Here is a 23,166-nt window from a genome sequence, read left to right as displayed (position 1 = left end):
AGCAAACAATGAGAATTCAACCTACAGAACCGGTGCAATAATTAGCATACCTTTTATTTAGGTCGATTTCAACCACTATTTCTGGGTAGAAATATGCAAGTTTGACATATAAAAGAGAAATACATTAAGTTAATTGATAGCAAAACTTTCCTAACTGAAATCCCGCGTTCAAAAGAAACGTGAATTGATTTGTAGCTAAAATGTTACTGAAACTGCAACCACAGTAAATGACTTCCCCATGGACAAGAAGCTAAACTTGCTAGCTAGTCTGGTCTAGCTAAAGCACGATACACCCTGAGACTTCCCAAACTTTCTAAAGCACAAGCCGTATGAAGGTTCTGCAACTTTCACCAAATTTGATTTTTTTTTTTTCTTAATACAACCCAAATAAACATATCCTTACAGTAGGAGAAGAAAGGAACTCCTACTGGTTGTTTTGTCAACAACCAGTTGACAAAACCAACATCTCCAGTTAAATTTTAATCAAAAAGTAGCGTTTCTTACCAAAATAAATCAACATCCATAGCTTTCAACAATTATTTAATACTATTTTTAAAAAAGCATGAAAACTAATATGAGTTATAAAAATGTTCAAGAGTTAATTGCCTCATATTTAATACCTCCACAGTACGTTTTTATAGTGTAAACAATTACTAGCTAGAGGGCCTAATGAATGACTGCTGGGTGGCACAATCTTTTTTTTTTTAAATAAACTATTTCTGCAGCTGCAATAAGAATAATTTTTAAAAGTGCTCCAAATAATTTACACATCATGTAATAGTTGTGCAGCCATTATGGTTTCCTTGTAGCTTCCTTTAGCTTAATGTGATTTTAAAGGGGTATTGTCTCCAACAGGCCTTTGTACAAACAATAGTCACACACTATAAAAAGGAGCTTTGGAGAGTGATGAATACTAGTCAGTGAAATTATTAGCATTTTACTCAATCCTAATATTCAATAATCGGTTAAATTCTAAAATTGGCTTCTTTATTTTGATAAGAAAACCATCCTGAACATTTTAATTATCATTTAACTTCAGACGTGGCTTCAGTGAGTTGTGAGGCATCCAGCAAAGAATGGTGAGACTGTTATGTTTATGTCGGTTTTATTAAGTAAAACAACTTGGTAAAGGCTAAGAGTTATCATAGGACTTATGGTTAATGATATTTCTCCGTTTGAGGAAGAATGCAAGTAAGCAACTTTTGCCAGATGTACAGTAGCACATAGCCGTGGTTGTGAAAAACAGTCATTTCAATGCCACCTTGTTAGAACAGATTTTCAAAGTTTACCACTGTTTCAGTAACATTTCATGCCCTGACCGTAAATCAGTCAGGGAAAACAAAATGATCTGAATAACTACACAGAATTTAAACTAGTAACACGACTGTAATAAATTGGATGGACATTGTTGCATTGATCCATTAGATCAAATTCTAACAGTTTTAACAGTGTGGCGGCATCGTGACGGTGTATTTTACACAGTTTGGCACAAACTCAACAATAAATTTACATTTATCCGTCATTTTAAACACACGTTTTCATCTAAAGTCAAAAGTAGGATGACAACTAGTGCGCATGTAAAAAAAAAAAAAAAAAAAAAAGAACGATTCTTCATTGTGAATCGATGTGACCCTGTTGGCTCTCCTCTCATGGATCAGGTATAACCATCCGCTGTCAGTGTCTGTATTTAACCGAGACCCGGAAGACAAGCCGCTGGCTGGCTGGCTGGCTGACGTGCCATTACGTCGGGTTGTGTGCCCGTAGTCTCTCTCTCATCCAGCCACACAAGTTTTCAGCTCTGTGCACAGAGAGGCTGTGACAGAGCAGACAGGAGGGAGAGTCAGAGCGCAGCGGGGTAGAAGCACCGCTCTCTGCCCGGCGGATATTACAGCCTGTTCGGAGACCGATAACTTCATTAAATTCCCTGAACCAACGGGACAGGTGTGGACACTTTTCTTTTTTATTTATCATTATTAATATTTTTATACTCAGCGTTATTATTTTTGGAGAGTGAACCAGAGGGAGCCGCTTTCACTGGACGCGCTGTGACTTCAAAACAGCAGCCCCACGTTTTCTCTCAGTGGAAAAGGTAAGAGATGTGTTTTAACACCGCAAGGCTGCGTTTTCAACAATTAAAAGGAGGAAATAATTATAATAATAATGATAATTAAATATAAAGTTTGTTGAGAATTATTTGTAAAGGAGAAACAAATAACTGTAATGAATTAGGTTGGCAGGTTGCATGTTTTTTTTTGTTTTGTTTTTTTCTTAATAAATTTACCCTCAAGACTTACTGTCGCAAATATTCCAACACTTACTGACCACTACATTAAAATCATTATTAATTTTATACAATGAAGGGAAAGAAGGGGCTGCATTTTGTCTTCTTCACAATTCGGCGTTTTTAATAAATGCAAGCAATACAATTCAACAAAATAAGAAAAAAACAAATGCACTTGAAATTGTAAATATATCCCAACTACTAACTCCGCTCACCGCAACAATGACGCGCCTGGCGGGAGTGCGCACTTTCTAATATTTCGCTGTATTACCGTGCAACACACATACGGCCAATAACGGCGCTTTTTTTTTTTTTTTTTATGCGGCGCGCCCCGCGTCGCCTGCGGGAAGGGAGAAGGTGCTCCGCTCCTGGAACAAACCCCCTCGATCGCGAAAATGGTCCAGTTAGTGTGTCATCAGCATTGTATTAGCGGCGACAAAAGTATTCAATTGTCACGCATTTGAAACGCATAATGACTGCGGCGGTCCTCTTTCATCAGCAGACAGAGCAATCACACCCGTACAATGGTGGAGCCGAGGCAGGGGGCGGGCTGGGGGTCTCCGCAGGCATGCATGGAGCAAGGAGCACACGCACACACACACACACACACACACACACATGCGAAGACTGACACCTTGTTATACCCTTTTCAAATACCTGATGGTTGATTTGTGTATATTATTCAAGCAAAATGCAATGGCGCCACCAAGGGAGGGGTGAGGGGCGCAAAAGGCCATCACTGTAAATTGGCACATTACAGCCCTGATCCATGCAATAAGTACAATATTTTTATGAGTATAGATTTAGAAGTATATAAAAAAAGAACAAGGTGAGGAGATCTATTGCTTTCTTTGTTCATTAAATACAGATTGTTGCAAAAAGCAAAATATGAACAGTTTTTCATGTCTGCGCTTTCTATGGTAGGAAATCAAAGATTGAATCTGTAAGGAGACAAATCCTTAACTATAACAGAGTATTTTTACATATATATATATATAACCTCCAAATGGCAACAGCATAATAATAATAATAATAATAATAATAATAATAATAATAATAATAATAATAATAATAATAATAATAATAATATAACCCCATATAGTCACTCCTTTTGAAAAGTCTCTGGAGGCATCCCTGATTTCACCAGTGACCAGTGAAACAACCTGCATTGTTTAGAACGTTTTGCAAAAAAATGTTGCAGAACTTTTCTGCGCTTTCTTTTCTGCACCCTCCACGACCTTTGCTTTCTCTGAAATGTTGTTTATTGTTTTGCTCATTCTTAAATAAGGGAGTGGAGTGGTGCCCTCCAAGCAGCATCCAGGCCCCCTCTCACAACGGTTTTATGGTCTTGTGTCTGGGTGCTTGTGTCTATAAAGCCCTCCCCAGCGCCCTGGCTCAATCTAATTAGCCGTGAGTAAAGGAGACAATAATGCTTCAGCTGGTTTGTGTCATTCTCTTCTCCCTGCCTCTGCTTATCTTCACAAGCCCCACTGTGGCTCTTCACATAAAGATACACACACACACACACACACACACACACACACACACACACACACACACACCTCTCTAAGCAGCACGCAGAGCCGGGCGCTGCAGTCACACACACCTCCACTCCGGATAATGATGGATGACCGTGCCCAATGGGAACAAACAGGTAGATAAAGCCAATCCCATTTAATAACGCCGTGGATCGGAATGATAATCTTGTTGTTCATTAGCCGCTGCGGCCGCACGGCGACGCGGCCGCCGCGGAATCCCCCTCACCGCCGCTCGTGCAGGAGGCGTTATGAGGAAGAGGTGTCCTCCGGCGAAGGCGTAGGACAGGGTAGCATCCTTGGGTGAAAACAATAATGCCGTGTCCTTGAGAGAGACTGAAAGCAGCAGCGTGTCCCTCCCCTCCACTCACTCCACACCCTCACCTCCGACACACTCCCCCATCTTTTGTTGGGGTGCATATACAAATGGGATTAATGAAGGTATGAATTACAGAGAGCTAAATCCTGCTGAGTAATCCATTTGGCAAACACACAAACAACAATGGGCATGCGGCAGCCGCTCTCCTGAGCCTGGGCCTGCGGTGTTTAACGCAGCCCAGACAACACAGGCTGACCACTTGGCTCGGTGACACCTTACAGTATCCATATAAAGTGTCCTTTCACTGCAAAACCGCAAGACCAACGGCATCAGCAGCCACTCAGGATCCAGGCTCAAACAGAGGCGAGCCATTTGATCCTACAGGCTCAGCGATTAGCCAAACTCAGGGACGCTAAATTCCTGTAAGTAATGCTTTACTGATGACTGATCATCTATGAAATACATTCAGTTACAGGACAGAATATGAGGGTAAGAATGTTCTTATGCTCACACCTGCCTAATTTGACAATTTCCCCCTCCCTTTCTTGAATGCAGGCTACCATAGACTGATGAAACAGAGACTGTTGGATTAAACTAATAATGTTGATGGAAACATCTGAATTGGATATATTTTTGGGTACATTTTTAAAATGTCTTTTAAACAACAACACATTTAGTCAAACTCCAAACAACAATTCCAACTTGCTAGGTTAAATTTGCTACATTTCTACTAATTATTTTGTTCATTTTTCTCCTCTGGTTTGTTCTCCCATCCTAAAAAGAAACAGATAAGTGGTTTAAGATTAAGTTGTAAAACATTAGTGTAACTGTAAGAGGTCCTGACAACAAAAGCAAAGCTATCATGTCAAGATAATTACTTCAGCTCAGCTTGTTAGGAAGTTGCAGCTAGTTTAGCTAGTTTAGCTAATTTAGCGACAATACCAAACAAGCCAAGGCTTGCTAGCTGTATGCAAACCTAAGTTCTTGCTTTGACACAGAAACATCCTTGAGAGAATACTCTAACTTCATTCTCATATTTTACCATTTTAAAATTTACAACCAGTAGGCTAAATTCCAAGATTTAGACAAGCAGATAGGAACTATATGGCATACTAAACGTAAGGACAGGAAGTCCTCTGACACCGTGATTCCCCAAATTTCAAGCAAAATAAAAATGTAAGAAGGTCATGACCCCAACTCTTGTTTGAACATACAGGTATTTTTACCAAGCCAGTTAAAAAATGGTACAATGACCACACAATAAGCATCAACAGCTATCATATTAGCCACCATGTTTGTCCTGTTCTTCATCTTTACAACATTTCTAATATCCATAAGCTTTCTAATCGTCATTTTTGGTATTTCATAAGAGTACCTCCTGACCGCAAAGTTATGTTTTTGTGACCTCAAGTGGGGCCTCAACCCCAGCTTTGGAAGCTACTTCTCTAGCAGGTAGAAAAACGTCCACTGGACTGATACGTTCTTACCTGAAAACGTTGGGTACAAAACAAACAAATGATCAACATTCAAAAGGGCAAGCAATGTATTATTAAAAACTCTATTTTGACGTAGACATGGCAAAAAAACAACAAAAAAAAACCTTAAGGTTGTGAAACTATTAATCCATTGTAATTTATATGTAAACAGTCTTGTTTGTTATGGCACCAAAACTGATTGTAGTGCAAGTCTGAATGCGGTTTCCTTTAAGTTAAAGTCATTTTAAAGCTTTAAAAGTTACGAAAAATAAACTGATCTTATTCAACCATTATTGAACATTACATTTAAAAACTTATGCTCAACTAAAATTCTAATAATTCATATTTAATACCCTACAAAATTATTTTTTATAGTGCAATCTTCCTTCTATTGCTGCCATTGCACACACCCACACTAATTTGTTGATTTTAAGAGTTGACAAGCTCAAAGGGGCCAAGCTCATCGGCCCCTGGCCCCTGGCAACATGCCAGTGATTTAATGACTGCTGACTGACACACACACGTACACACACATTCACACACAACGAACCAGGAGTGTATGATGGCTGCTCTAATGACCTGAACAGAGGCGTCGTTTAATGAAGGGACTTCTACCTGCTAGAATGTCCAAAGGTACCTAAAGTCTCACGTCACTCAGTCCACTGCACATTTTCGGACGTCAGGTCAAGGCGTCTGTGTGTCGGATAGTAAATGCCCGGGGCAGCCTCCATTTTTTATTTTTTTATTTTTTTACGTGTCAACCACAGTCGCGAGCAACCAACCGCATGTTGTGCATTTCAAGTTTTATCTAACGCAAAAAAAAGAAAGAAAAAAGAAAAAGAAAAAGAAGCTAAACACGCCTATCGGGTTAACGTAGCCCGCCATTTTTTATTTGTTCTGAGTAGTTTTGAGTCCTCGCGCAGGTGAGGCCTCGCGCCCATCTTCTGCGGCCTCCCTCGCGGCGCCCTGCGGGCGCATATGCAGAGTGGCTCTGACTGGCCGGACCCTGTTTTCTCGGGAGGAATGTCCCGCTCCTAATTAAAGACAATTAGGGCGCTCCCCGCACAATGCAAAGAAACCCAGTTTAAGGGGGTCATAAATTCACTCCTCCTCTGTTGGTTTAAGAGGTGCTAAAATCGCTGTTTATTTACATAACAGCCCTATACAAACAATAGCACTTACTTGTTATTATTATGATTATGATTAGAGAGCTATAACACACCCAATTAATCGCATCTTGAGTCCGGATAGGAAACGAGTAAAACAAGATCTCTGTCCTCTCGACTGCTTAATGCAGGAAAAGGGAATTGTTCTTTTTATTTGAAATCATATTAATACTGTGCAAGCAGAATTTCCTCCCTACGTTTGACGTCTGTCTTTAAGCTCTTAAAAACGCTTATTGGTTATTAAAAAAAAAAAAAAAAGTTCACTCCGTTTGAGCTTCTGGCGAGAGAGAGAGAAAGAGAGAGAGAGAGAGAGAGAGGCAGAGAGAGAAGGAGAGATAGCGAGAGAAAGACAACATAAAGTGGGCTGCTGATTGATAAGTCGTTTAGTTTTGTGGGGGTTGAGGAGAAATAGAGAAATTTAAAAGCAGGGAGAAGAGAGAGCGAGGATGCGGCGAGCCAATTGTGGCAGCGCGCTCCGTGATTGGCGCAGAGCGACGCTCCACCCCGTCCTGGCTTGATATGGGAATTTACTGGCGCCAGCCGCATCAGTCTGCGCCACATCTCATTAATGAGCCCGAGCTCTGCACGGATCAAGAGGTTTAGCACATCCAGCCTGAGTTTTGTGCGTGTATGTGTGTGTGTAAAAGAGAGAGAGAGAGAGATAGAGAGAGTGTGTGTGTGTGTGTCCCGTCAGCTGATCGGAACCGCAACAGGTAGCTACTTACCGCAAACGGGACAGAACTTTTCCCTGCGTTTTATTTTTGTGTCTTTTTTTTTTTTTTTTGCAAACACNGGATGTGCTTTAAGACTCACACACACACTCTGTCTCTCACACACAAACACAGCTGTGCTCTTTACTTTGCCAAAGCCGCAAGGACCCGCTAAAGCTCACTTCACGTGTCACTCGATACGAGTAGAGAAAACACGCAGGACGCTTCTTGTTTTCCGTGGAAGGAGGGATGCAGAGGTGAAAAGTTAACGCTTTGCTCTCATCACTTTGCAGGTCATCGCTGTAGGAGAAGGAGGAACGCAGCGCTATTTAAGGATTCTATTTCTAAAGCCGACAAACAGCTGGGAACTATACACTGGAAAGAGGAGAGCGAACTGACCGATCAGGAGCCGGAATCGGAGGGGTGGGGGGGTAGAAAAGAGAGAGCCGAGCCATGGAGGTCGCAGCGGCGGATCAGTCGCGGTGGATGGCGCACCATCATGCGGTACTGAACGGCCAGCACCCGGATTCCCATCACCACAGTCTGAGCCACAACTACATGGAACCGATGGCGCCTTTGCTGCCCCAGGACGAGGTTGACATGTTTCTGAACCACTTGGACTCCCAAGGGAATCCTTACTACACCAACTCCCGGGCGAGGGTGACGTACAGCCAGGCACACGGTGAGGACGAGCGCGGGTTTATAGAACAATACGAAATGTAAGGGAACTAGCGATGAAAGTAAGAGGAATTATCACAAAAATAAATTATATACAGTAGTATGTGTGTCACTCAATATAATAATAATAATAATAATAATAATAATAATAATAATAATAATAATAATAATTTCATTAAAATGAATTCAATAATAATAATAATAATAATAATAATAATAATAATAATAATAATAATAATAATAAAAATTGTGATAAAATTGTAAAAAGCTCCTCCTTACATTTCTGGGCCAATTCACTGACATAAAAGGGATTTCTAGCAAATGACAGCGAGAGGAAAGGGAAGTATGTCACTTAACCCCTCCGTGTTGGGGCAGGGGTTCTGCAGAGAGAGAAAGAGAGAGAGAGAGGCACTTCCCGGATATAAAATAAAAACCGCAAATTTACTAATAACAATCTTTAGTCCGAGAGCTGCAGCAGGGAGGAAAAGATAGCCAGTCTGTACTGTCCAGACCTGGAGCTGCTTTTATCTGCGATCAGCGGGACTTTATTGTTTTAACAACAATGGGGCTGTTGTCATTTTAGTGAAACGAGGCCTATATAATTAGATAGTAATTAGATCTACAATTTAAAACCTTCCTGAACGTTTTATTTACGTCTGGAACTAAATGTCGGATTTGAGCCACTTTGAGGCTTTAGCTGGTGAGATCTTTTATTTTAACTTTTACAACTTGTCTCAGGATTGTTCTGCTCTTAAAGTTGTGGGATAAAATGTGACTTAAATGCTGATTGTATTACAAAGAATTCAATAATAATTTTGTAAAAAAAAAAAAAAAATCTGTATTTTCAGCTCGCCTCACTGGAAACCAGGTTTGCCGGCCACACCTCATCCACAGCCCCGGCATCCCCTGGCTGGACCCCGGGAAAGCCGCCCTGTCCGCCGCGCACCACCACAACGCATGGGCGGTCAGCCACTTTAGCAAACCCGGCCTCCACCCCGCCAGCTCCGGATACCCGTGCAGCAGCAGCGCCGGCACGGCCTCCGTGTCCTCGCTCACCCCCGCGTCCCACTCCAGCCCGCACCTCTACAGCTTCCCCCCGACCCCTCCGAAAGACGTCTCCCCGGACCCGGGCCCCACCTCCCCGACCTCCACCAGGATGGACGAGAAGGACTCGATCAAGTACCAGGTGCCGCTGACGGACGGCATGAAGATGGAGAGCTGCAGCCCACTCCGCGGCGGCCTGGCCTCCATGAACGGCCAGGCCGCGGCCACTCATCACCCCATTCCGACCTACCCGGCCTACTCGCTCCCCACGCCCCACGAATACAGTGGCAGCCTCTTCCACCCGGGCAGCCTGCTCGGCGGCTCTTCCTCCAGCTTTACGCCCAAATGCAAAAGCAAAGCCAGGTCGAGCTCAGGTGAGTCTCTGATGTTTTCGTTCCTCCGCATTATTATCAGATTATTAAGCCAATTAAAACGATTTATATTCATATTCACCCGATCCAGCCTGTTACTGAGCACACACATGTTTTATCTGGCACGGTAATAATGTTAGAGTTGTTGTTGTTGTTAAACATGCGGATATAATTGTGTATGCATTGCCTTGAGGGTATTTGCATATTTTGCCTGAGCTCAGATTTGGACCTAAAATCCCTCCCTGTGCAGTTTTTACATTTGTTTGCCGCTCTGTCAAAAAAAAGAGGGAAAAAAATCTTTCATTTCTACGCAACATTTCCTCTCTGACACCTCTTATCTTTGTTCCGTCTCACTCTTTGCAATTTAACTTTAACGGGGGGGTGGAGTGGGAGGATGGGGGCTGGGGGTCAGTTCAAGAAGCAATCCACTTCAGGATGAAAGCTTTCAATCAAATCACGGCAAGATAAAAAAAGGAAGTTGGATGCGCTTTAATTGTTCAACTAATCGATTAGTCGTGAATATCTCAGATTCCTCTGCGTGTTTTCAATGGAACAAATCATTGTGCAATTATTAGACGAAACTGACAGAACTTTGCAGCGACTCATCCGGTTCTTTTGGTTACCCTCCGTCACCACAAACCGCCTAATTGCAACTTCTTCTTCTCTTTCGTGCCACAGACTATTTTCTTTTTCTTTTTGTCTTTTTAACGTGGCCTTTTACTGCGCTTCGAAAATAAAGCAGTCACGACGCCCTGGCTCCTGCCATATCCTGTATACCTCCAAGTGAACAAATCACGACCTCAACCCCCCTCAACCCAACCCCCCGCCCACCGCTCTCCACAGTCCTAACAAAGCCCAGGCGACAGAGTCCTGCTGTTTGTGTTTTTAAGCATGGCCTTGGCCCAGTACGTCCACAGCGGTGGACCCGCTTCTCTGTGAAGATGAGAATGCATTTTGCAGAGCATTGAGTAATCATCATCGGCGCTGTTTTTTTTTTTTTTTTTTTTTCTTTTTTGCACTTAAAAGTCTCATGGTGTTAATATTTTTTTTTTACTTGCATATTTTTGGTGTAGGGGAATTGTACGACTCTGTGTGCTCTCCACTAATGGGAAACCAAGTGAAAATAGTGATAGAAAAAAAGAACACAACTCTTGTAATGAGTCAGTAATTTCCCCACATTGTTTCACTTGTTTTCCATTGAATTAACAAAGAATGCCTTGCAGCATTAGCAGCTTGTTAACTACTAATACACCAGTCAGCTAGAAGTCAGATATGACTATGCTCATTTGTAGGTCAAATTCTGGCAAATCTTATATATTTTATATTTTGGATGCATCAAAAAAAGAGATGCACTGTGGGACAGCTTTTCATATTTCTTTGAGTTTTGACAATCTGATTCCAACTTTGACCTTTTCCACTATTTTTATTCTAAGGAATAATGAATATAACACAGAAAATGTGCTGCAGGTTCCTTGATAAATGGCATAATTAAATTCTAATAAAAAAAAGTAAAAACAAAAGGTCCACCTTAGTAATTTCCATCTCTGACTAGATCATTTCTGCAGTTGGAAAAATCTCTTTCGTTTTGTGATATTCAGTTGTCCAGAAATTGGTAAATTTTCTCTTGATTGTCTCTGATAGATGTTTGGCTGGTTAAGTAAAGAAAATTTAGATTAAAAAAAAATCTATGTATTAAAAATCACAAGTTTTAGTCCATAAATGCCTAAACCTAAAACATTCACTTTGCACTGAGCTAGAGATCAGAACTGGCTGATTTTTTTCTTCATCTGTTTTTAATAAGTGATCAAAACATCAAATATTGTTTATTTTTTTGTTGCTATTTGTTTAGTGCATCAAACCTAAAGACGACCAAGATTTTCTGTATATAAACTACTCAACAAAAAATATGTATTTTAATACATTTTTTTCAGCTTCATAAAAATCAGATAAAGACTAAAGGGACGTGAGATTCGACACGTAAACTGACACAATCTTGCAGTATCCTGTTTTCTCTATCAAAGTACCTTCAGATCAGGTTTTATCTTTTATTTTTTACTGGAAAAAAAAAATCGAACCATCAGAACTGGCAAGTCAGATTTCAAAGAAAATTGGCAATAGGTATCAGCAAAGGAGAAGCTCGATCGGTGCATCTCTGCTGTTAACAAATCGTTCCGGATGCAGTTGTGCAATTTATCAGCGCTGTCATCTTTCTAAACTACACCTGGGAAAATGCTGGCCGCCCGACAATCTGGAGTGAATATGAGCTGTTGTGGCAGGAGAAATGCTATAGTGTGACATTTAAAACAAGCCGTCCAGTCTGTGCCCGAGTCAGTAACACAAACATATCTGCTGTACGGCATTCAAAAAAAAAAAAAAAAGGCCTCTTATCTGTCAAACTCTCTGCCCGGTGCCTGTAATGTTGATTGACTGTTGTACAAAATGCCACAATGACATTTCAGCTGTCAGCACGAGCACCTTGCAGTCCTGCAGCTTCCTGTCAAACTGACCTCAAACCGAGAGCTCTTCCCCCATCTGACTTTCTTGTGCTCGGTGCTTCTTCACCCTTCCCATTTTCTTTTCTTATTTCGACACAATGCGTTGCATAAAACAGAACATAGAAGTCACGGTTGATGAATATTTGCAGCTTTAATGAGGACCTCTTTAGTCTGGTCGCCGGACTTGTGAAACACTTAAGAGGAAGGAGAAGGGAGGTCTAAGAAAGATGCATTTCAAAAGGAGAGCCTAGCTTTGTACTCAGGTCAGATTCCATTGTAGAGCAAAGGGTGGGACTTTGGGTGTCGCTGGCTTTATAACAGGAATAATGAGATGGTGCTCTGGGGAAAAATAGGGATTCTTGAAGTGAATTGTCGGTTTAGCAATAGGCTGTTTGAAGTCAAACCTGTAAGGGAGAGACGAGGGCATGGACGGAAGATTAAAAAAGCAGATTTTTTTCTGTCTCTCTCTCTCTCTTTCTCTCTCTTTTTTACCTACAAAGAATGAACATTTGTGGTTTGAAACCAGCTCAAAGTCATTATTAGCAGCCAAGTGACATGCAAGCCTTTCGTCAAGCCCTGCGACACTGTCTGCCACATTTAATACCTCCAACTCACACTAATGCTTCCTCTCATGGGTGCCCACTGAGTTGATAAATAATGTAGTCCTAATTTGATGGTGTGTCTCATTCTTCTTGTTGGACACCTCTGGACATGCTCTCGCCGCCTCTGGATCGGTTTACACGGAGCCGTTTGTGTCCGTGACAACCGCTTACACTTTGCTACACCTGCACGCCGATGCGGACATTGTCCCCGAAGCCGGGCGGATTTTCTCTTCATGTTACAGTGCCATCTGGGGTCACCCGGCGCGGGACGGCTGCCCGATAGCGCCGGACAGCTGCCACATGTGCCGCCTCTGACAGAAGGTGAACTTTTTAATTATATAAAATTTCCTTCCCTTGTCTTCCTCTTGAACTATATGCAGAGGGGCGAGAGTGCGTGAACTGCGGCGCCACGTCCACCCCTCTGTGGCGGCGGGACGGCACCGGCCACTACCTGTGCAACGCCTGTGGACTGTACCACAAGATGAACGGCCAGAATCGACCGCTCATCAAGCCCAAGCGGAGACTGGTGAGTCTCTCGACTCTTGCTCTACGCCCCGAAGCTGTGCTCCGAGAGCCGGCTACCCAAATATGAGCACAAAGCAGATGCCGGCAGCACAATTCCAGGAAAGTTATATTTTCCCTATGATCTTCCTGGAATTGTTTGTCCCTCTCGCCCCCCGACGATCCGCCTTCGCGGCCTGTTACAATACTGCTACTATTGCCATTGTTCCTGCTATCGTTATTGCTGGTACTTCTGATACTGTTACTGATACTGATGCCCAGGCTGCTTGAGTTAACACCACGATGGAGTCAATGGAGCGGTGGGAGGAGGATGCTCACATCTATCTATCTATCTATCTATCTATCTATCTATCTATCTATCTATCTATCTATCTATCTATCTATCTATCTATCTATCTATCTATCTATCTATCTATCTATCTATCTATCTATCTATCTATCTATCTATCTATCTATCTATCATTGTGCCTTCCTGTACATGCTGCTTCATCATCCTTTCCTACTTGTAAATAACCAGTTTAATATCCATGCACTTAAACCATTGCATATGATTATTAATTTTTTTTTCTCTGTCTTTGAATCTGTTTATGAATTATGGCACTAAATAGTCATGAAAATGCTCAAATCTCATGTGTATCTTAATTTATTTGCATTTAACAGTGTGCAATATTTATATTACACTGTCACTGTTTGTTTTGGTTCTGATTCTCGTTTGGGTCAACTGACTCTATTAAAATATGACAGATTTGAAACTCTGACCATACTAAAATAACTCTAGCCAACCTCCTGGTGGTGGACATCTTATTTATGACAGTATTTAGTGGTCAGACTCCTTACAGTAGACTACGAGGAGATAAAAAAAAAAAGTGGGTACAAAACGTCTTCTTGTTGGGTATGAATCGAATGTTCTGCTGGAGAACAGGACCATTTCCTAATGAACACGTGTCTGCCACCCCTTATTTTATGACTTACTTATCTTGCTATGGTTGGGTCAAATTAATACCACTAGCATCACTACTACGAGTAACATCAGCAGGTCAATGTTGCTTCAGATTTTTCCAAAGGCTATAGTCCTGTTCAAAATGTTCTCAAACATTAGCTGGTAATTAGTCTCGCCATTAGACGATCTCTGAAGATACTTCTGATTGGCTCTTTTTCTATTTATTTTTTCCCTCCTCCGCCTCCATCACCTCCACTCCGTTCCTTCTCCATGAAAGCTCCATTAGCCCGCATTTTCCACTGCCCATGTGGCCGTGCAGCATTTTTGCATTTTCAGCTCAAGTGTTTTTCAGAGTTGTGTTCAAAGGGGCATCCAGTTGTTTCCTATCCGGATATCTGGCCGGGCCAGATAAGGAAGTCAGGCTCCCGGCTGTTTCCGCCTTCACCCGGCGCGCTGCATTCTCTGCGGCCGCGGCTGACATATACTGTAAAAGAGATTATCACAACACTGAAGGAGCCGCTTATGTGTGAAGAGACGGGCCGAGAGGGGCGGCCATTGGAAAATAAATGGATTTATGGTCCTCCTCCTGTTTGTCATTCTGTGCGGACAGAGGTAAAATGTTAATGCGCGGTTGTTTTTTTTCTATATTTGTTTATAGAAAAACAAAACAAAAACAAAAACAAAAAAAACAGAAACGCGTATTTTGTCGATTTAAAACCAAAAGAGCGAGCATAGATGTTAGTGAACCGCCAACTCACCTGAAATTGATTTAAAAGGGAAAAACCTGAATGCTGCGTACATTAAAAAAAAAAGAAAAAGAGAGAGAAGAGAACCGGAGGGGTTCGTGCGTGTTCGCTTAATGTTTCTCATTATGCGTGGAGAATTGATCCGCAATGGATGCGGGAGCGCATTGTCGGTGAGGACACCGGCTCCGCTTACACAACCTGTAGCGCAGCTTTTCCTGGATCAGGGCGCGCGCACTGGGACCCAACCGGGTCCTCCATTACAAACTGGTAATAACCGGTTACGTAATGCAACGCACAAATTACCTGCAGCGACACGCTGAAAAAAATAGAATGTGCGAATAAACCCGCAGATTATTTGCGGAGCAAAATACATAAATATATATTTTTATGCATTATTGTAAGAATGTGCGGTACCATTTCCTCCTCCCAAACTTATACGTAATAGCTTAAAAAAAGCTATGCCCATGTACATGTGGTCACCACATATAGGTTGGCTTCTCTATGAACCATGGAGATAAAGATGATGGACCGTCACACACATATTAATCTAATTAACTGCATGTTATTTTCATAAATATCGTATTTTCCACTAATAGTGACTCTAGATCTTTTTTTGGGCCCGCTGACATACTCACCTCACAAACTAATCGGAACTCCAAGAGACGGAATAAATATTTTTTTGAGGTCACATACCAACATTTCAGTGCAGTAAACGACTATTTAATGCAGAAAATCAATTTCAATCTCTGCTTGCTGTCGAAAAGTCAATGTGAAACCATGAACACCGCAGAAGTACGAGGGGTGTCAAAAATGATCAGCACCCAAAGCAGGGGGATCTGAACCGCCACAAATGGAAAGTGGTTGTAATACACGGTGCAGAACATTATATGCATTTAAATGACTTTTATGCACGAGTTGCTTCATAATATATGAAAATTAATGTAACAACAAAAATGCTTAAAATGGTTTAATTAGTACATGAGCATGAAAGTGAACAAAATTCAATAGGAAGAAATTGCAAGGTGTGTACAAAAAGTGGGCTTGAAGGGGAGAAACTTCAATTAATAATAATAACAATATTCATAAATTAGAATATTATGGCTTAACTGATGCAGTGTCTATATGGGAAATGATGACCACAAGTGTTTTTGGAGCGTGCCCTCAAAACACTGAACAGTTATGATTTTTTTTTTTATTGTTATTTAAGAATTTGTGTCTCCTTCGTTTTTATTTAAAACAAAAAAAGTTATCTTGAAAACATTAAATTTTGTTCACATTGTTGCTTCCATCCAAATTTAGCAAAACAAAGACGTCGATTTGACCAACTCCAACCACATTTAGATGTTAACAGTGGTGTTTTTAACTAGGCATCTTTCTGTTTGCACCAGAGGTTTCTAAAATTGGGGTCAGGACCCCATTCGGGGTCACAAACCAACAAATGTGAGGTCCTGGGTTCCTCTTCGTGAGTCAAAGCAAACGGGGACAATTAGTTTAAAACCACCTTCAAAAGAGATGGAAGCAGTGCATGCAAATAGATAATTAAATATATATTTACAGTGTTGATGTGTAGAGATATTATTTATACTGTCGCAGTCAGCCGACAGGGTCAGAGGTTTACTGTCATTTTGCAGGTTGGAACCACTTTAGAGAACAGACACTGTCGTCTTAACCACATGTTGCCCAGGGGTGTTGCACCCAAACCGACCTGTTCAGAATGACATAATGGAGCATTATTTACAATGTTTACGTTCACTCTGTCTGCTCTCCTCAGTCTGCTGCGAGACGTGCAGGCACCTGCTGTGCGAACTGCCAGACCACCACCACCACCCTGTGGAGGCGCAACGGGAACGGAGACCCGGTGTGTAATGCCTGCGGCCTCTACTTCAAACTACACAATGTAAGTAAGCTTAGAGAGTGGACACACACACACACACACACACCCACACACAAAGACTTTCACCCATGTGTGGAGTTTTGGGTGGAGGGGCGAAGGTGGTGTTTAACCGGTTAAGTGGGCGGACAGCGTGTATCGATTTAGGAGTGTGCAAGCAGAGCCTGCTCACCCTGTCGTGCAGAACCCACACCGGTTGTCTCTTTTTATTAATCCGTCGTTGTTTCAATGGGGGGCGTTACTCCCCGGAGAGGCTGCCGGGTGGGACTGGCATTCAGTGTAACGGCGTCGGTTACACTGATGAGGATTTGTCTGAGGCTGCTCCTTTCACACCCAGCCTGTCCTCGTCCCCATGAATTCATATTGACCGGGAAGGTTCTGTTTGGCTCAGACAATTAGACAAAAGCTAAAATAAAACGCCCCTGACTGGCCCCAGAATGCAGCCAGTGGACATGCAAAGCAGCTGCTCATTATTTATGGGGTTTACTTTACACTGGTACGATTCATGAAGGGCAACTGCCATGACAGAAACGCCATGTACATGATAATTGGCGGCAAGTGAGAGATTCCGGCTGACATTTTCGGCCGAAGTGGGGAGGCAAAAAACAACCTTGAAGCACAATAGTGTAGCATTCACACTGTCAGAGCGGCTTTTGTTTGGCATGCCTTGAGCTAATGTGCCCGCTCCTCAACAGGTCAACAGACCCTTGACCATGAAGAAGGAAGGCATCCAGACGCGCAACCGCAAGATGTCCAGCAAGTCCAAGAGGAACAAGCGGGCGGGGGACGGCTTTGACGAGCTCTCCAAGTGCATGCAGGACAAGGCCTCGCCCTTTGGAGCCGCGCCGGGCCTCACCAGCCACATGACCCACATGGGTCACCTTCCGCCCTTCAGCCACTCGGGACACATGCTGCCCACCCCCACGCCCATTCACCCGTCATTCGGTCACCCGCACCACTCCAATCGGTCGCCTGTCTGGGCCGAGCCTCACTGAGGTCGTCCCTCTCCGCCCCGAGGGACGCAGGACCCACCGCATCTCCACAGACACTAAACAGCGGTTGATCGGAGTGCAGTGGCTTTCAGTTGGACTGAATGACCGAGGGCCTCGTCAGGCCATGGCCTCGCCGAGAGGGGGTGGCCATCGCGAACTTTTGCGGACTCTGTGAAGAGCTAATGCGACGAGGGGGTTTGTCCGTTCCACCCACCTCCTCTGTCCCCCGAGGCGAGGGGGGCTGACAGGAGAGGAGTGAATGGAGAAGCTTGTCATTCTTTTTTGTTTTGCTTATTTTTACTAAGTCACTTTGGTACCCACCTCTCCCTGACCCTGTAACAGGAGACTCCAGAGAGGGCCTGAAAACCGCTGTTTCTCACCTCATGCTCATACCGTCATACTTCGAGATACGTGCACCTCGTCCATCCCTGCGCTGTTGTTCAGAACTGCCGCCATAACACACACACGCGCGCACACACACACACACACACACACACACGCACACACACAGAGACGGACTCCTGGGTGCTGGAAGCCGTCCTACAGGCAGAACTGCTGAAAGGCAACAACCAACCAGTGCTCTCTTCACATGCTGGATTGTGCACCACAGTGCTCACCTGTTTTTCATAACTGTTTTATGGGAAAAAGAAAAAAGAAGAAAAAAAACCACACCCCAACACAGTAAATAGAGTGTTTATAAATGCTTAATTGCTATTATTGTTGTTATATTTGATGTTATAATTATTGCTACGATAATTTATTTTCACTCTTTAAACTTTCACCGGACACACATGGAAACGTATGATTTTAATTACATGGTTATTACGTAAAGAAAAACACTGACCTGTCTTGGGCGAATAGAAGTCCCTGAGCTGTACGTTTTTATCATTTTTTTCCATCTCACAAAGAAGAGAAAATAAAGTTTAATACTGAAGTAACGTATGTCTCCAGAATTCTTACAGATGTACGTCCTAGCAAGCAGAGTGGAGAGAAAAGAAAAGATGAGGACAAAAAAAAAAAAAAAATCTGAAGGAATTTCACATGGGTTATTTTTAAAGAGGCTGCGATTTTCAATCGGGTCGCTTTGCAAAAGTATTGACACCTTTTGAAAGTGATTTGGTGTGATTGTATGTGCAAAAAGCAAAACAATGAAGGACGCATTTTTGAACCGGAAGGTTAATCATAAATTTATTTCCAATATTATAACAAAGGAAAGAGTGAACACTGTTGTGTGTATTTGTATTCTGTCCATACTTGGGTTGTGACGGTACAAGCTTTGAATGGAGACATCTATGACAACAATTCTTGTGTTGTCTAAACTGTCTAAATTTCCCAATTGGATTCAGGTCTAAACTTTGACAAGGCCATTATGACTCATGAGTATACATTCAGTCCATCGTAGTTTGGGCTGTTAAAGGCCGTAATGCTGAAAAATGATCATCCAATCTGGTCTCAAGCCTTTTGCAGGATCGAACAGGCATACTTCCAAGAGTTTCCTGTGCTTCGCTCCTTCCATCTCCCCATAAACTCTGACCGCTTTCTCTGTTCCTGCAAAATAAAAGCGTCCTCACATAGCTAGGCGGCTGCCACCATGTCTCACCATGGTGATGGTTCAGGCTTTTGTGCAGTGTGTGTTAATCATGCAGACCTCTGACAGAAGACCAAAAGTTCTTCCACACGTTTCCTTCTGCTACTTTTTAAACGAAGGACAGATTTGTGGACTGCATAACTAAAAGTTGACTAAAATCTCCAAGCTCTCAATCTCAGTTCAGTTTGGACGGCCGTGTCTCGGTAGGTTTCACTCCATTTTCAGACGATGCTGTGGACTGGGCTCTGTGAGATGTTTAAAGGCCTGGATGTTGTTTTAAACATTTTTCTTCCCCCGACCTGCTTGCAGTGTTACTTGGTCTTCGTGGTGCTGTTTGTTCTCTACAAACCTTTCGAGTCCTTCACAGAGCAGCTGGATTTACACAGGGATTAAATGACACACGTGGTGAAGTTCACTTACAAATCATCATGCGTCTTCTGAAGGAAATTGGTTGCACTGGGTTTTATTTGAATGCAAAAGCCATTCACATTTTCCAGAATTTCAATGTTTCATCTTCACTGTTTGAACCAATGTTATCAGATAAAATCCTAATACGTTACAGAGAAGCTTGCGGTAAAAAGATAACATGCTATAAATACCTTTACAAGTCGCTGACTTTTGCCTCCTCGCACGACCTTGCTTTCGGATGCGTCTCCTAATGAGTCCGCTTCCATGTTGGGCCTATTTTTTGTTTTTTTTTCCAAAAGCAAGCGTGTTATTCTAAAATGTTTGTGTGGGACGGTACACACGGCTATTACGCTGAAGTTCCCCCTTCACAAAGAGTGCTTGGTCATTAAAATCATAAGCGGTATCAGATGCATCAAGAGAAGCTCTCTGATCCCTAAAGCGTGGTAATGCTTTGGTCAGGCTCCTCCTCTATCTGTGATGGCTCGTTGTTAAGAGAAGGCCTCTTTGTGGAGCAAAGGCCCCAGGCTGGACCATTGTGCCCAGACAGCAGGCTCCAGCGAAGGGCTCCGGAGTCACACACAGTCATGCATATGCGCGTACCCTCATGCTTACGCACATGCAGCCACAAATTCACACCCCTTCGTTTGATGAAACTACGAGCGCAGGCGTCCCCCGTTTTTGGCGTTCAGAAGTCCCAAACGTTCTGTGTGAACTCGCGTGTGTGAAAACTACTGAGTCATGAGAGCCGTGTTTTTCTCACTCCCAGCGTCTGTCAGAGAGTAGCCCCCTTTCTCTCGCTTTTGGCCGTGGCGATTGGAGTGAGAGGAAGGACAGCGGGGTCTTTAGTGGGAGAGGGAGAGGAAGGAAAGGCAATCAGGCGACCTGAGCAAACACGTGGGGGTCTGCTCAAACCCCTTCACACACAGATGTGCTCGCAGCTGAGGCTGCCAGGAAGCAGGCGTCGACTGTTTCTCCCTCTTTTTCTTTCTCTTTGTTTATTTTTTGTGTGCTCTCTCTTTCTCTCTCTCTCTGTCTGCTCTCCCATGTTTTCTGTTTGCCTTGTGGTCTCCTCCTTTCTGTTTCGCTTGCCCCGTCTCTGCCTCCCATTTGGCCGATTACAGTAAACTGAAGGGGGCGAGGGGACGGATTGGAGAAACTTTGAACACCGCCAAGCGACTAATGAGTCTGCTCGATTAGGGCCAATTTTAGGTCATCATTGCCGAGTTCAACATGCCCTCACACGCCCACAGCACAAACCGTCCGATTAAACGGTCTAAGCTAAAAGCGGACAGCTACCCCTTCCTGAACCCTCCGCCCTGTTGACATCTGCTGGGGTTTTCCAGAGGTCTGGGCTGTTTAAATCGTGAAAAAAAAAAAGAAAAGGATTTGTCCAGGGACTTTTATAGGTACTGTTTTTGTTATCCAGCGTAGGTAAAATGCTGCGTCGTACGCAGCTGTCCACTTCAGAAACCCTGACAGTATGCAGGACCGGGTGGCTGCGTCCAACCATCTGAGAGAGGAAGGGATCCTCTTGATTCACCGGCTGAGCACCGGTGAAAAATGCAACGCACGACTGGCAGCAAGCGGTCTGGCCATCTGTGTGCAGTGTGGGTCTGTGGGAGCCAGGCCGAGCGCCGAGGGCCGCGACTCCAGTGGGCTGTGAGCCGCCGCAGCCAAAGGGTCCGCTCGGCTGGGCTTTGGCCAGGCTCCCAGAGAGCAAGCACTCTTCAGGGAGGCCCTCCGCAGGGAAGGAGCAGCCCTCCCAAAAATAATACAGCGGTCTGAAACACCAGAGACTCCCACATCACACATGAACATGCAAGTCCACGCACAGATGCGGACAAATTTATTGGTCTAGCAAAGAAGAAGAAGAAGAAAAAAAAGCCTTAGAATAGTTTCGCTTTGAGTGTCAGAAGCAAAATCTCGCATTGGAAAGATTAGAGAAAACTTTCAATTGGACATCTATTAAGTGAAATAAAAGAAGAAGAAAAAAACTCCATGTCAAGATGTAAATGTTTTTTTTTTTTTTTTAAGTGAGCAGTAGTGCCCCCAGAAAATGTAGGGGGGCACAGCTTTAAAAAACAAAACAAAAGATGTATCTGTGTACTTTACTGTGACATGAACATTATTCTCTTGCAGCATTTTGTAATACTGCAAGAGTGTCTGTGTCTGTTGAAATGGTTCAACAGACACAGACCTGTATTATTTTTTAATACAGAGCTGTGCCCCCCCCCCCCGCCCCCCGGACCCTTCCCTGAAGGTGCCACTGCTGGTGACACAAAAAATGGATCTGATAAAAGAACAACAACAACAAATGTAGCTGAAGCATTTTTAGTCGATTTTTTCCCCCCCTCCCCAAGTTAACCAACTGTTCTCTGATCTTCCAGTTAATAATCCATAATGTTTTGTTTAAATGCATGAGATGTAAATATGACACGATGCAGAGGGCCTGGCCGCTCGGCTGAATCACAATCCAGATTAGTTTTACCTCCATGCTCAGAGAGCAGGATGCTAAGTGAGGGAAAGACAAGAATCAAAACTTTATGTTAGATAACTTCTGAAACGAGTGACCTCCTGGGGTCAAGGCTCTCTGACAGCCATTACGTGTCGTCTACCTGACAATTGGTTCTTTTGGAGGTAGAGTCTTTAACTAGACTGATTAGATGAGACTAAAATTTAGCTAAAAGTAGGTGATGCACAAAGCGAAAGATAAATATGAGGAAAAAATAAGCATGGTGGAGGAGATGTCATGCTTTCTCCTCCACAGACCCTGGCAACTGGTAACCTGGGTAGAGTTTATGAGCTCTTTGAAATACCAGGAAGAATAGAAAAAAAAGATGACCTATGCAAGAAAGCTGAAAATGGCTTATAGGTCTTAAAGCGAGATAGTGATCCAAAACATGTCGAAATTGACAAGGAAATGGTTCAACAGACACAAAATTAACCAACTGAGCACTGATAAGAGGCATGCCGTAACCGTGCAACTGGCGATGAGGAGGAAAGCAGAAAATAATTTCAAATGGGTATTTTTTAAATTAAACATGACATTTTTCTAAAGTTTTACTAGGAGATTATGGTGCTGACTTTAACACATTTGTGTTGCCAGGGCAATAAAATGTGTCACCATGCACATATTCATGGTTGCAATGTTTTAATGAAGTGGTAGAAGGCTGTGCATTTTTCATGTCAGCGATAATCAAGATTGGGGTAACTGATGGGAAATAAACCTTTGATAGGAGTATGAGAAAGTTCTTTGTAAAGCTTTAAAGAGTACAGGCTTCTGGGTCCTTTTAGTTTGTTGATCTGCTGTTTTAAAAAAGTATTTTATCTATATATCCATATTTTAGGCCTTGAAATGTTTTAAAAAGACATGCAGGAAACTATATTTGGACACCTATTTCCA

At 42.9% G+C, this 23,166-nt stretch overlaps 1 protein-coding gene across 6 annotated transcripts; it reads left to right on the top strand.

Moving 5' to 3' along the window:
- Positions 1 to 1,751: 1,751 nt before the first annotated feature.
- On the top strand, positions 1,752 to 18,705 carry gata2a (GATA binding protein 2a). Of its 6 annotated transcripts, none has more exons than XM_015041852.1 (7): positions 1,752 to 1,941; positions 1,993 to 2,089; positions 7,780 to 8,168; positions 9,013 to 9,582; positions 13,045 to 13,202; positions 16,656 to 16,781; positions 17,471 to 18,705. In XM_015041852.1, exons 3-7 carry the CDS (start codon positions 7,940 to 7,942, stop codon positions 17,768 to 17,770), a joined length of 1,383 nt encoding a protein of 460 aa, XP_014897338.1. In that variant the 5' UTR covers positions 1,752 to 1,941; positions 1,993 to 2,089; positions 7,780 to 7,939; the 3' UTR covers positions 17,771 to 18,705. The 6 variants fall into 6 exon arrangements, with proteins under 6 accessions (XP_014897338.1, XP_014897341.1, XP_014897342.1 ...); XM_015041856.1 differs by having other exon boundaries at positions 1,753 to 1,941; positions 13,057 to 13,202; XM_015041855.1 differs by lacking the exon at positions 1,993 to 2,089.
- Positions 18,706 to 23,166: the final 4,461 nt, after the last annotated feature.

The sequence above is a fragment of the Poecilia latipinna genome, unplaced genomic scaffold, assembly GCF_001443285.1.
Source record: "Poecilia latipinna isolate Pla-1442-1.1 unplaced genomic scaffold, P_latipinna-1.0 Scaffold572, whole genome shotgun sequence".
NCBI lineage: Eukaryota > Metazoa > Chordata > Actinopteri > Cyprinodontiformes > Poeciliidae > Poecilia > Poecilia latipinna.
This window is presented reverse-complemented; position numbering and strand designations above follow the sequence as displayed.